At 44.2% G+C, this 15,322-nt stretch overlaps 1 protein-coding gene across 1 annotated transcript; it reads left to right on the top strand.

Moving 5' to 3' along the window:
* Window positions 1-7,764: 7,764 nt before the first annotated feature.
* On the top strand, window positions 7,765-10,625 carry LOC143005801 (E3 ubiquitin-protein ligase TRIM35-like). The gene has a single exon (XM_076157189.1). The coding sequence runs from the start codon at window positions 7,871-7,873 to the stop codon at window positions 9,302-9,304; it is 1,434 nt and encodes a 477-aa protein (XP_076013304.1). The 5' UTR covers window positions 7,765-7,870; the 3' UTR covers window positions 9,305-10,625.
* The last annotated feature ends 4,697 nt before the right edge of the window (window positions 10,626-15,322 follow it).

The following is a 15,322-nucleotide window of genomic DNA, read 5'->3' on the forward strand; positions in this document are numbered from 1 at the left end:
TCTGTGCACAAATATTAAATCATCTCTTTCATCATCTCTTTTCTGTGTGTATCCATAGTTACACAGTGCAACATGTTGTGCGAACGTATCTGCTGTAAACACACAGAGACGTTGACTTTCTATTGAAACTGTCATTTTATTGATAACAACTTAACACATTTTGTGTAAGTAGCAGAAACACGTGTAGCACGGAAGAGAACAGAGCAATAATCTGCAGAATCAGAGAACTAGAGGATGAATATGATCATACAGACCAAAGGGAGACAAAGGGGAAGAAGAGAGAGACACAGCAGAGAAACCAGAGAATCAGGCTGGAAACAGGGCGACGAGGAGGAAGAGTGAAAGACGACGAAGAGGAGCAGACTCAGTGTTGTCAGTGCAGCTTAGTGAGTGTGTGCAGGAAGAAGATGGCCCAGGTTCAGAGTGACCACAGTCACTGCAGCTCATCTCAGTGAAGCTTCATGTGACTGAAGGCAGCAGAGCCTCACTGAGCTCAGGATGACAACAACAACACAATATTGGCTATAAAAGATGAAAAGTGGATGGATGAAGATCATTTCATTTAAACTGCAGGAGGGTTTCAATTCATTTGCATCCAGATTGAATGTCCTTATAAATGTAAACGTTGTGTTTCCTGCTTGTTCAGTACATAAGATCATCTGGAGCAAGAAGAGCTCAGACTTTGCTTCCATTGATAGAAAATAGAGAAACTATCATTGAAAACACAAATAAGCTTCTGTTTATGAACCAGAGTCCTTTAAAGGAAACTTTAACATTATGTGTTTAACCTTTTTACTGCAGAGGATATGATTATAATATGATTATTGATTTGAGTGATTAGATTTTCACTTTCCTATATTCAAAATAAACACGATTGTCTAAATATTGAACTTAATTCTGTATTATAACACTAAATTCCTCTTATTGTGCAGCTACATGAAAGCATCAGTCTGCCGTCCATCTGCTGCTCTGTTGGTGCTTTACTCTGTGTGATTGCGCCCCCTGCTGGAGCTCCTTCTCTCTCTGCAGCGCCTTCTTTCCTGTCAGCTGCTCTGGAGGTGTGCTGCTCTGCTCCTCAGTGTTGTTCTTTGCTTTGGCTGATTTGTGAAGGTTTTCCCTGATTTCTTTCTACATCTGCATTTGCTGTCTGTACAGAGTCGCAGCAGAGGAAACTGCAGCTTTGACATTTTCATTCCAAATGTTAGTGAGACGTGCTGCCATGATGGATGCTTTAAAGGGAAATCAACAAACTAGAAGACTGACCTGTTGTTTCCTCTCATCAGGACCACGTCAATACATCCTGCTTCTTATACAGCTTCTTACCAAAGAAACTCATAATTCCACAGAGTATATTCAACATATTAACAATACTTTCATTTAAAATGAATATCTGCTGAGGACAAATGTTCCCATTGGTGTCTCTCCGGCTGTCTGTGGCTGCAGGTCCAGTGTGTGATGTAAACATGGGAAAGTGGGAGTAAAAACAAAGCAACATCTCCAGTGGAAAGTAGTTTGGAGGCGTCCAACAGTGTGTAAAGAGTCTCACCTGTACTGGTTCATGTCCTGCCTGCAGAGTGGGTCACCTTGCTGTTACACCAACATGCCTCAGGGTGTCGCTGCTGTGACTGAAATGAGTTTATGTGAATATTTATCTCTTAATGGCACATTGTTCTATGTGAAAGGTCCTGAAGGTCATCAGAGCCAAAGAGGTTTGAGGCACAGAAGAGGCTCATTCCATCTGTAAAGACTTTGAGGAGAGCTCAACAGGAGCTCATACTGGGCAAAGACAAACACAAACTAAACTAGAGATGCAACATCTAAAAGGTTTTCTGGCCTGGGTTGGCTGCTGACGTTCATAAATGTGCAAGTAACAGATTATCTGAGGGGAATGACTGTGGTGGTGATTACAGCACTGTTCTACTTCATCAACAACTCATAAGAAAGGAGAATGTATAGAATCTATAACAAAAGAGAATGTATAGAATGTATATGCATAGAAAGCATGGAGAGGTGTTGAGAATGATGTTAAGTTAAATGAGGTTATTAAATAATGCAACATGTCCTTTCATTAAAGTGTGAACAGAGTGTGTGATCATATTTCTTGTTCTCTGAATGAGGCTTAGAAACAAGTCTCAGTTTCATCAGTCAGTATATTTTACATTTCATTAGTTAGAAGCTTTACATTATAATGAAAGTTCTGTATGTACTTGACTCATCTACATCTGGAGCAGTGGCAGCTGGAGTGCAGTGGGTGCTGCTCCTCTGTGAGGCTCCACATTACAGTCATGATCAGTCACACTTTGACACAGGAAGCATGAATACCAGGCTGCAGGGCCATTGGTCATGTTTAGGCAACAGGACCTCAAAGTGGATGGAATGAGTTGTGGATTTAATGTTGATGAAGATTACATTATATTTCATTACGGTCATTTAGCAGAGGCTTTTATCCAAAGCGACTTCCAATAAGTGCGTTCAACAAAGGTAGATAAAAGAACTTCAGGTCACAAAAAATCGTAAGTGCATTTCCTTCCAAAACCAACAGCTAAGAGCATAACTAGAGTTAGAGTAGAAGTGCAATAAGTTAGGTACTATGATGAATGAGAAAAAAGGACAAATTAGAAAACAAATAAGTGCATCAGAAGAGCTAGGACAAAATTGGTGATGTCCTAAGAGGGCGGATCTGGGTAGTGTTTCTTGAAGAGATGGGTTTTCAGCCTGCAGCAAAAGATGGGCAGCGACTCAGCTGTCCTGACATCAGTCGTGAGATCATTCCACCACTGAGGTGCCAGAACAGTGAAAAGCGGCGACCGTGTCGATCGCAAGCAGGGGCCGCTGAGCGCCGGGGCAGCCAGCCGCCTGGAGGCAGCAGAGCGGAGTGGCACCAGAGCCTTAAACTTGATGCAAGCAGCTACAGGGAGCCAGTGAAGAGAATGGAGAAGGCAAGTGGTGTGAGAGAACTTGGGGAGGTTGAACACCAGACGAGCAGCAGCTTTCTGGACGAGCTCCAGAGGTCTGATGGCGGAAGAAAGGGCGCCGGCAAGGAGGGAGTTGCAGTAGTCCAGGCGGGAGATGACAAGAGCCTGGATCAGCACCTGCGCTGCCTTGTCGGTGAGGAAGGGGGGAATCCTCCGGATATTGTAGAGGAGGAATCTGCAGGAGCGCGTCACTGATGCGATTTTTGCCGAGAACGACAGTTGGTCGTCCAGGGTCACACCCAGATTACTCGCAGTCCTAGTTGACGTCACCACGGAGTCATCTATGGTGATGGCCAGGTCTCGGTGCGGGCAGCCCTTCCCCGGGAGAAACACCATCTCAGTCTTGTCAAGGTTGAGCTTCAGGTGGTGCCTCGACATCCACCCTGAGATGTCTGCCAGGCACGCAGCAATGCGCGTCTCCACTTGGGTGTCAGAAGGGGGAAATGACAGAATCAGCTGGGTGTCATCGGCATAGCAGTGGTAGGAGAAGTTATGGGAGTGGATAACAGAACCAAGAGATGTTGGGTAGAGGGAGAAAAGAAGATGGCCCAAGACCGAACCTTGTGAGTGTTACCTGGTAAGAGCGACCTGTCAGGTAGGACGCGAACATGGAGAGCGCAGAGCCAGAGACACCCATTCCCTCCAGGGTAGAGGGAAGGATCTGGTGGTTCACCGTGTCGACTGCTGCAGACAGGTCCAGGAGAATCAGGACAGAGGAGAGAGAGTTCGCTCTAGCAGTTTGGAGTGACTCGGTCACTGCCAGGAGGGTCGTCTCAGTCGAGTGGCCCACCTTGAAGCCGGACTGGTGGGGAGTTGATTGAAGACTGCACGTTCAAGAGTTTTAGATAGGAAGGGTAGAAGGGATACCGGTCTGTAGTTCTTGATGTCTGAAGGGTCAAGAGTTGGTTTCTTTAGAAGTGGAGTGACTCTAGCAGTCTTGAAAGCAAAGGGGAAAGAGCCAGAAGCCAGAGACGTGTTGATGAGGTGGGTCAGGTAGGAAAGAAGATCCGGTGCAGCAGACTGAAGGAGAGAGGAGGGGACAGGGTCAAGAGAGCAGGTGGTGGGGCGGCTAGATGTGATGAGGTGAAGGACCTCCTTAGCAGAGAGGGGAGAAAATTGGGACAGAGAGGGAGGTGGGGAGGGAGAAGATGGAGAGGGTGGTAGAGACAGGACTGCTGGGGGATGATGGAAGGAAGATCGGATGTCGTTGACCTTCTTGTCGAAGAAGTTGGCGAAATCGTCTGGGAGGAGAGAGGAGGAGGGAGGAGGGGGTGTGGGTTGGAGAAGGGATGAGAAAGTTTGAAAGAGTTTTTTGGGGTTGGAAGCAGAGGTTTGAATTTTCGTGCAGAAGAAGGCAGCTTTAGCAGCAGAGAGAGAGAGGAGGAGAAAGAGGAAAGTAGTGATTGGAAGGCATGAAGGTCCTCTAGGAGTTTGACAGACGACTGTGAGGGCAGCCAATGGTGCATAAGGAAATGAAAGTGGACCTGGAAAATCTGTTTTCAGCTTTGTGAAGTCCTTGAGTTCATTCCCAACGACCCGGGCGCAAGCACGTTACTGTGTACCACACAAAGTGTAACACAGGTCACAGAGCATGACAGTCCAAACACAAATCATGACAAATCACATCAAATCATGAGAACAGTTCAGTCCTGGGATGAAGGCAGAGGACTGATGTGTCCTCTGAAATAAAGCCTTCTGTTCCCAACCTTCCCCTCTAACATGACACATGCCTACCAAACTCAGAGTACAAACACACACACACAAAGCAAACAGTCTCTTTCTGCTCTTTCAGACAAGCGCAAACATTTTGTTGTGGCTTTCTGTCAATTAAAAGAAAATCATAATGAAATTACATTTCGAAATTATTTATATGCTTAGATTTAGGAATGTCTGATGTTTCCATTTCCATACATGCAATTTCTTGCGATTCCATTCTTCTAGATTTCAAACTTTGAATCACACCACGGTTTGAGAACCTCTGTTCTAAGACAATTGTACTGCAGTGCTGGGCGGTAAAATTAGATCAACTTATCTTCATAAATAAAAGACCAATGTATCATGTTTCAGCTTTTCAGTGATAATGAAGAAAACTTAAACATTCAGAAACAATGAGTTGGAAACAGGAAAGTCAGCAGGTGGAACAGGACTTCTGTGTCATGTTCAAGGGACGCCTCAACAGTAGGACCTGTTCTGTTAGTCATTTTCAATGGAAGACAAACACACTGATTTAAGATCATACTGATATCCAACAGTTGTCTAGCAACAGCAGGAGCAACCAACAGCCCCACCCAGGAGAAACAGGTTCCTTCAGTTCTACAAAGTCATTCCATTTGAATAAACAAAGCACAAACACACACACAAGCACTCACTCTCTAGAAAAAAACGCTTCTGTTCCTGAATTGAAGTGCATTTTGATACAAAATGTGAGTGTTGAGTGTTGGATATCAACATTTTGTAAATGTTTACACAAAAGACGCTTATTCAGCTGGTTTGGGTGGAGAATCAGCCATGTGGATAAATGTAATGAATAATGTAAAACACGAGTAGCTCTCTGCGGCAAAAAGGTTGGACACCCCTGCTCTACACTACTACTTTGGGAGGCAGTAGCTCAGTGGGTAGAGCTTCCGCTTGGGAACAGGAGGGTCACCGGTTCAAGTCCCTGCCGAGGTGCCCCTGAGCAAGGCACCGAACCCTCAATTGCTCCCCCCTCTGCGTAGGGTGTAATGTAAGTCGCTTTGGATAAAGGCATCTGCCAAATGATTGTAATGTAATGTACACTCACAACTCACATCCATGAAACACACCCCTTCCAAAGAAAAAACAAATGTTGACCATGAGTTTGGGTGCAGTAAAAGATAACAGACATGAAGCAAATTACAAAAACTGCCAATATAATTTTCCACTTAATAACCACACTAAAAAACAGCCACTGTTAATATTGGGACAAAATCATGCTTCCTTAAAAAGATAGAGGAAAAATCAAAAAATTCATCAACTCTAGGTACCACTGGCATCAAATTTGAATTATACAAATGACATCATATAATAATAACATTATTATAGTAACGATAATAATAGATATGACATCAAACTTTACATACTGAATTTCCAGTGCATTGTTTTTGTCGCCCAGGTGTGGACAGAGAAAGTTGGAGTGACAAAAAAAACTTGAGGGGAAGGGAGGTGGGAAGTACAACAGGAAGAAGGAATCACACTGAGGAGCGCTGAAAGCAAATTCAGAAGTTCCAATAAAATCTTGTAACGCAGACTTGAAAAGCAACATATATGGAATGACAAAAAGTTTGAAGCATGTGCTGTAGATTTCCAGCTACAAACATTGCAGCTGAGCTTTGAAGGTTTGGAGTGAAAGTTATAACAGGAGCATTGTGTATGTATTCAACCAACAGCAAGAAAAGGCAAAAGTCCAGCAAACAACCTTCAAATAAGCAACATCAGCTGTGCTAACCGCTGCCGTCATCTCGTTGTGGGAAACTAACAAACAAACAATTTCCAGGTGAACCTTTTTGAAACCATGATTGACATTTCTAATTTTGAAGAGGTTTTGTTTCTTTCTAAAGGTATAGGCTCATATTGACAAACTATGACAAACTACAATAAAAACATTCATATGTTAGAGTTGCATTTATTTATGCCACATATATATTTATCTATCAGGGCCAGTGTTATGTCTGTGTGTGAATGTGCTAAGCTTGGTTTAGTCCACACAGGTAAAGTCATGATAGCTGTGCAACTGAGCCAAGCTGGAGAGGATTGTTAAGTGCACATTTTTGCTGAGTTCCCACGGTGATTCACCCATTTTGGAGCTCAGAACATGAGGTTTGAACTTCTCAGTGGGAAGTTTCCGTGTGACGAACATCCAACTTATGAACCGATCTCATTTAGGCCTATATTACACACAATGGTTAATACTGATGAACGCCACACTTCAAAACATTGCGTGCCTAGATGTATCTATGACTGATTTTGTCGTAAATTACAGAATTTGATACTTCTTGCAATCCGTCTGAAGTTGACAATGGAAAGAACGTCTGTAAAAGTCCAAATGCAGCTGATGGAACACCAGTGTAGTTAGTGACACACTCACGTCAAAGTGAGGCTCTGTGGCTGCACAGCTCCATAATGTGATATGTTTAACACATTTTGAGAGTCTAAATCATCTCAATTCTGGAATGAGATAATGAAAACCCCAGACTAGAGACATGAACACATACTGACACACGGCCCAACTGTGTGAACAAGCGTTCCGTTGTTTTGACTCTGTATTCAATAACAGTGTTTGTGAACTAACATATTACAAAATGAGAGTGAAACTAAACCACCACACAACCCTTTGACACCTTTACACGAAACTCTGCATCATGAGCCGTCATCTCTCTTTATAAACCCACAAAGTTCAAAGAAAAACAACTTCCGTTTAGTTCAATCTAATTACTCTACAGTTTGTATTCTCAGTGGCTCGGATGTTGTTTGTGTTTGTTGTCTGTGATCTCAGCTGCTTTAATAAGCAGAGAAGACACTATGTTTACATACAAATCTTACATAGTACAGCTTTAGATTCAGTTTAGTCCCTTACATCACAGTACAGTGATCCGTGATTTTCACCGGGAAGTGCGCCATAGAAGACATTTACAGGGTAAAATCTGAAAGTTGTGCTGTCACCACCATCTGCTGGTCACATTGTGATATTGCATAACTTCTGAATAAGAGGCCAGAGAAAGTGAAAGTGTATTTGTTGTCGCTGAACAGAGCCGAGACGCCATTACAGGGAGTGAGAGCTCACAAGACATTTGTGTTGAAGGACTTCAAAAACAAAGTTGGGACAACTTCAGTTTGGTGAGTTTTGCAGTAAATAGACAATCTGGATACCAGAGAAAATGGCAGAGAAAATTGCTCTTTTGGAAAGTTACCTGAGCTGTCATGTGTGTACAGAGACGTTCAGAGATCCTGTGACTCTGGGCTGCAACCACAGCTTCTGTTCCAGCTGCCTGGAACTATTCTGGAAACAAGCTCAAAACAAAAACTGTCCGATTTGTAAAAGGAAATCATCAAAAGATAATGCCAGAGTGAACTTTACTTTGAAGGAACTTGCTGACTCCTTTGTTGGGAAACTGAAGTTTGGACCATCTGAGACACAGAAAGAAGAGAAAGAGGAGGAAGAGGAGCTGGTGTGTAGGAAACATAAAAAAAAGCCCAAATTGTTCTGTAAGGACGAGCAGAGAGCTTTGTGTTCTGTCTGTGAGTTCTCACTCCATCAAAGTCACAATGTGGTTCCTATAGAACAAGCAATCAGGGAGCTGAAGGACCAACTGGAATCTGACTTAGAGTCTCTGCAGGACAAGAAGAAGAAATACAAAGAAGCTAAAGAAACATACAATAAAATGTTTCAACACTCCAAGAAGCAGCTGATGGCCACAGAGAAGCAGATCAGAGCCCAGTTCAACAAGCTCCAGCAGCTCCTGAAAGAGGAAGAGGAGTCCAGACTGGCAGCTCTGAGGGAGGAAGAGGAGCAGAAGGGGAAGGCTATGGCCAGAGAGATGAAAATGATTGAGGAGAAGCTCTCCTCTCTCTCAGACAGTATCTGTGCTGTTGAAGAAGAGCTGCAGAAACACAAGGTGTCCTTCCTCAGCAGTTACAAAGCCACTCAGAGCAGAACCAGATCCCAGTGCTCACTGTCAGATCCACAGCTGCTCTCAGGAGCCCTGATAGATGTGGCCAAACACCTGGGCAACCTGTCCTTCAGAGTCTGGGACAAGATGAAGGACAACATCACCTTCACTCCTGTCATTCTGGACCCAAACACTGCAAACAAATGGCTCTATCTGTCTGATGACCTGATCAGTGTGAGACATGGAGACACACACCAACAGCTTCCTGATAATCCAGAGAGAAACACTCAATATGCTGAGATTCTGGGCTCTGAGGGCTTCAGCTCAGGGAAACACAGCTGGGAGGTGGAGGTGGGAGACCATCCTGACTGGACTGTTGGTTTGGTTAAAGAGTCAGCTGACAGGAAGGTGGAGAGGGATGGTACACCACAATATGGATTCTGGTGTTTGTTTCATCGTAGTGGAAAATATACTGATGGACTTGGTGGGGCAGTGAGAGTGAAGAAGAGTCTCCAGAGGATCAGAGTCCAGCTGGACTATGACAGAGGGGAGGTGTCCTTCTACAACCCTGAAGACGCAACTCACATCTACACTTACAGAGACACTTTCACTGAGAAACTGTTTCCATATTTCAGTCTTGAAGTATCTGCTGATGCAAAGAGCAAAGAGCTCAAAATCTGTCAGGCTGAGATTTCTCTGTGATTTTCTGTTTTGGTGGTGGAGTTAGACTTTTCATTATTCACTGTAGGAGAACTGAGATGAATGAACTTTTATGACTTTGATCAACTTTATTCGTGGGTTAAGTTCGTTTAAACATGAATGTCACGTTATAAACTAAGATTATGTTTAAGGAAAATGATTGTGGCAGTTTCCCCTGCCACTGGTAACGCACTACATTAGCACACCTCTCTATCATTCAATATACTGGCCACATGTTAGCCAGGTAGCATACTATAGTTAGTTTGGTGGGTGCACACACTGAGCTCCACGTTACATCTGAAGTTTCCTGTGCTAGTTACTTTCATACAGTTTGCAGAGTCACACACAAACACGGTTATTGTTTAGGGGTATCACTTTATTAGGTGAATATTGGAAAGGCCTAATTGTTTTCTTATCACAGTGCTTCCCGGTGCTGGGCAGGGATAAAGGACCCGAGCCTTGTTGTAGGCGGCCTTTTGTAATGCCTGAGTAGCCTGTAGGGAGCATGCTCAGTCCATCTTAGTGAACCCTAACCAATGTGGGGTTAAAAGGGGTTTGTAAGCTTATTTCTGGATTGAGTATGTGTGGTAAATAAGTGTGAACAGTATATAATGATTTCTGGTGTGGTAAATTACCTGTGGGGTTTATTGATTATGTGATTGATTCCAATTAAAGGTGGTACGGTCCAGTGGGACGGGCCAAGCCTTTAAATGGAGGGGATGGTGGTTTGCGTGGTGCGTTGTAACTATTTGTTGTGTTTTGACGGATGCAATTTTGAGTTACTTTTTGCTCACAAACTGCCTGGACTGTATTTGAAGGACAATAATCCACGTCATCTTTCGCATCCAATGGACTCTGTTTCGGGGACTTTTTGGACATTTGAAGGTCAAACTACACCGTTTCCAGTTAGCCTCCAGGCTCACTACCCACACTCGAGGGCGGAGTGTGACAATGATTTTAAACTAATTAAGGATCAAATTATTCCAACATTGATTTTGTTTTTCGTGTCTTATTTGTAGGTTTCAATCTGTGATCATTTGAGATTTAATCCAGAGAGAAACACTAAATATGTTGTGTTTTACTGTCCAGGATGAAGATGTTGTGATGTAATCAGCTGTTTTCTGTTTACAGTGTGTGTGTGTGATGAGGCTGGGGTTCTCTCATGTTAGCTTGTGTTTCTCCATCCTGCAGCATTTAGAAAGGTTGAACGTCTGCTTGTTTCTCTGATGGAGGTTTATGATCCAGAGAAACATGAAGCACAAAGTCATGTGGAGGGTTGAGAGAAATACATTTGTCACCACTGTCACTGTTGAAATGTTTCATGGAAGAGAAATCATTTGATCTGTGCACAAATATTAAATCATCTCTTTCATCATCTCTTTTCTGTGTGTATCCATAGTTACACAGTGCAACATGTTGTGCGAACGTATCTGCTGTAAACACACAGAGACGTTGACTTTCTATTGAAACTGACATTTTATTGATAACACCTTAACACATTTTGTGTAAGTAGCAGAAACACGTGTAGCATGGAAGAGAACAGAGCAATAATCTGCAGAATCAGAGAACTAGAGGATGAATATGATCATACAGACCAAAGGGAGACAAAGGGGAAGAAGAGAGAGACACAGCAGAGAAACCAGAGAATCAGGCTGGAAACAGGGCGACGAGGAGGAAGAGTGAAAGACGACGAAGAGGAGCAGACTCAGTGTTGTCAGTGCAGCTTTGTGAGTGTATGGAGGAAGAAGATGGCCCAGGTTCAGACTGACCACAGTCACTGCAGCTCATCTCAGTGAAGCTTCATGTGACTGAAGGCAGCAGAGCCTCACTGAGCTCAGGATGACAACAACAACACCATATTGGCTATAAAAGATGAAAAGTGGAGAGATGAAGATCATTTCATTTAAACTGCAGGAGGGTTTCAATTCATTTGCATCCAGATTGAATGTCCTTATAAATGTAAACGTTGTGTTTCCTGCTTGTTCAGTACATAAGATCATCTGGAGCAAGAAGAGCTCAGACTTTGCTTCCATTGATAGAAAATAGAGAAACTATCATTGAAAACACAAATAAGCTTCTGTTTATGAACCAGAGTCCTTTAAAGGAAACTTTAACATTATGTGTTTAACCTTTTTACTGCAGATGATATGATTATAATATGATTATTGATTTGAGTGATTAGATTTTCACTTTCCTATATTCAAAATAAACACGATTGTCTAAATATTGAACTTTATTCTGTATTTTAACACTAAATTCCTCTTATTGTGCAGCTACATGAAAGCATCAGTCTGCCGTCCATCTGCTGCTCTGTTGGTGCTTTACTCTGTGTGATTGCGCCCCCTGCTGGAGCTCCTTCTCTCTCTGCAGCGCCTTCTTTCCTGTCAGCTGCTCTGGAGGTGTGCTGCTCTGCTCCTCAGTGTTGTTCTTTGCTTTGGCTGATTTGTGAAGGTTTTCCCTGATTTCTTTCTACATCTGCATTTGCTGTCTGTACAGAGTCGCAGCAGAGGAAACTGCAGCTTTGACATTTTCATTCCAAATGTTAGTGAGACGTGCTGCCATGATGGATGCTTTAAAGGGAAATCAACAAACTAGAAGACTGACCTGTTGTTTCCTCTCATCAGGACCACGTCAATACATCCTGCTTCTTATACAGCTTCTTACCAAAGAAACTCATAATTCCACAGAGTATATTCAACATATTAACAATACTTTCATTTAAAATGAATATCTGCTGAGGACAAATGTTCCCATTGGTGTCTCTCCGGCTGTCTGTGGCTGCAGGTCCAGTGTGTGATGTAAACATGGGAAAGTGGGAGTAAAAACAAAGCAACATCTCCAGTGGAAAGTAGTTTGGAGGCGTCCAACAGTGTGTAAAGAGTCTCACCTGTACTGGTTCATGTCCTGCCTGCAGAGTGGGTCACCTTGCTGTTACACCAACATGCCTCAGGGTGTCGCTGCTGTGACTGAAATGAGTTTATGTGAATATTTATCTCTTAATGGCACATTGTTCTATGTGAAAGGTCCTGAAGGTCATCAGAGCCAAAGAGGTTTGAGGCACAGAAGAGGCTCATTCCATCTGTAAAGACTTTGAGGAGAGCTCAACAGGAGCTCATACTGGGCAAAGACAAACACAAACTAAACTAGAGATGCAACATCTAAAAGGTTTTCTGGCCTGGGTTGGCTGCTGACGTTCATAAATGTGCAAGTAACAGATTATCTGAGGGGAATGACTGTGGTGGTGATTACAGCACTGTTCTACTTCATCAACAACTCATAAGAAAGGAGAATGTATAGAATCTATAACAAAAGAGAATGTATAGAATGTATATGTATAGAAAGCATGGAGAGGTGTTGAGAATGATGTTAAGTTAAATGAGGTTATTAAATAATGCAACATGTCCTTTCATTAAAGTGTGAACAGAGTGTGTGATCATATTTCTTGTTCTCTGAATGAGGCTTAGAAACAAGTCTCAGTTTCATCAGTCAGTATATTTTACATTTCATTAGTTAGAAGCTTTACATTATAATGAAAGTTCTGTATGTACTTGACTCATCTACATCTGGAGCAGTGGCAGCTGGAGTCCAGTGGGTGCTGCTCCTCTGTGAGGCTCCACATTACAGTCATGATCAGTCACACTTTGACACAGGAAGCATGAATACCAGGCTGCAGGGCCATTGGTCATGTTTAGGCAACAGGACCTCAAAGTGGATGGAATGAGTTGTGGATTTAATGTTGATGAAGATTACATTATATTTCATTACGGTCATTTAGCAGAGGCTTTTATCCAAAGCGACTTCCAATAAGTGCGTTCAACAAAGGTAGATAAAAGAACTTCAGGTCACAAAAAATCGTAAGTGCATTTCCTTCCAAAACCAACAGCTAAGAGCATAACTAGAGTTAGAGTAGAAGTGCAATAAGTTAGGTACTATGATGAATGAGAAAAAAGGACAAATTAGAAAACAAATAAGTGCATCAGAAGAGCTAGGACAAAATTGGTGATGTCCTAAGAGGGTGGATCTGGGTAGTGTTTCTTGAAGAGATGGGTTTTCAGCCTGCAGCAAAAGATGGGCAGCGACTCAGCTGTCCTGACATCAGTCGTGAGATCATTCCACCACTGAGGTGCCAGAACAGTGAAAAGCGGCGACCGTGTCGATCGCAAGCAGGGGCCGCTGAGCGCCGGGGCAGCCAGCCGCCTGGAGGCAGCAGAGCGGAGTGGCACCAGAGCCTTAAACTTGATGCAAGCAGCTACAGGGAGCCAGTGAAGAGAATGGAGAAGGCAAGTGGTGTGAGAGAACTTGGGGAGGTTGAACACCAGACGAGCATCAGCTTTCTGGACGAGCTCCAGAGGTCTGATGGCGGAAGAAAGGGCGCCGGCAAGGAGGGAGTTGCAGTAGTCCAGGCGGGAGATGACAAGAGCCTGGATCAGCACCTGCGCTGCCTTGTCGGTGAGGAAGGGGGGAATCCTCCGGATATTGTAGAGGAGGAATCTGCAGGAGCGCGTCACTGATGCGATTTTTGCCGAGAACGACAGTTGGTCGTCCAGGGTCACACCCAGATTACTCGCAGTCCTAGTTGACGTCACCACGGAGTCATCTATGGTGATGGCCAGGTCTCGGTGCGGGCAGCCCTTCCCCGGGAGAAACACCATCTCAGTCTTGTCAAGGTTGAGCTTCAGGTGGTGCCTCGACATCCACCCTGAGATGTCTGCCAGGCACGCAGCAATGCGCGTCTCCACTTGGGTGTCAGAAGGGGGAAATGACAGAATCAGCTGGGTGTCATCGGCATAGCAGTGGTAGGAGAAGTTATGGGAGTGGATAACAGAACCAAGAGATGTTGGGTAGAGGGAGAAAAGAAGATGGCCCAAGACCGAACCTTGTGAGTGTTACCTGGTAAGAGCGACCTGTCAGGTAGGACGCGAACATGGAGAGCGCAGAGCCAGAGACACCCATTCCCTCCAGGGTAGAGGGAAGGATCTGGTGGTTCACCGTGTCGACTGCTGCAGACAGGTCCAGGAGAATCAGGACAGAGGAGAGAGAGTTCGCTCTAGCAGTTTGGAGTGACTCGGTCACTGCCAGGAGGGTCGTCTCAGTCGAGTGGCCCACCTTGAAGCCGGACTGGTGGGGAGTTGATTGAAGACTGCACGTTCAAGAGTTTTAGATAGGAAGGGTAGAAGGGATACCGGTCTGTAGTTCTTGATGTCTGAAGGGTCAAGAGTTGGTTTCTTTAGAAGTGGAGTGACTCTAGCAGTCTTGAAAGCAAAGGGGAAAGAGCCAGAAGCCAGAGACGTGTTGATGAGGTGGGTCAGGTAGGAAAGAAGATCCGGTGCAGCAGACTGAAGGAGAGAGGAGGGGACAGGGTCAAGAGAGCAGGTGGTGGGGCGGCTAGATGTGATGAGGTGAAGGACCTCCTTAGCAGAGAGGGGAGAAAATTGGGACAGAGAGGGAGGTGGGGAGGGAGAAGATGGAGAGGGTGGTAGAGACAGGACTGCTGGGGGATGATGGAAGGAAGATCGGATGTCGTTGACCTTCTTGTCGAAGAAGTTGGCGAAATCGTCTGGGAGGAGAGAGGAGGAGGGAGGAGGGGGTGTGGGTTGGAGAAGGGATGAGAAAGTTTGAAAGAGTTTTTTGGGGTTGGAAGCAGAGGTTTGAATTTTCGTGCAGAAGAAGGCAGCTTTAGCAGCAGAGAGAGAGAGGAGGAGAAAGAGGAAAGTAGTGATTGGAAGGCATGAAGGTCCTCTAGGAGTTTGACAGACGACTGTGAGGGCAGCCAATGGTGCATAAGGAAATGAAAGTGGACCTGGAAAATCTGTTTTCAGCTTTGTGAAGTCCTTGAGTTCATTCCCAACGACCCGGGCGCAAGCACGTTACTGTGTACCACACAAAGTGTAACACAGGTCACAGAGCATGACAGTCCAAACACAAATCATGACAAATCACATCAAATCATGAGAACAGTTCAGTCCTGGGATGAAGGCAGAGGACTGATGTGTCCTCTGAAATAAAGCCTTCTGTTCCCAA

The sequence above is a fragment of the Genypterus blacodes genome, unplaced genomic scaffold (assembly GCF_046128005.1).
Source record: "Genypterus blacodes isolate CSIRO-AG114 ecotype Tasmania unplaced genomic scaffold, CSIRO-AGI_Gbla_v1 ptg000072l_1, whole genome shotgun sequence".
NCBI classification, from domain to species: Eukaryota; Metazoa; Chordata; class Actinopteri; order Ophidiiformes; family Ophidiidae; genus Genypterus; species Genypterus blacodes.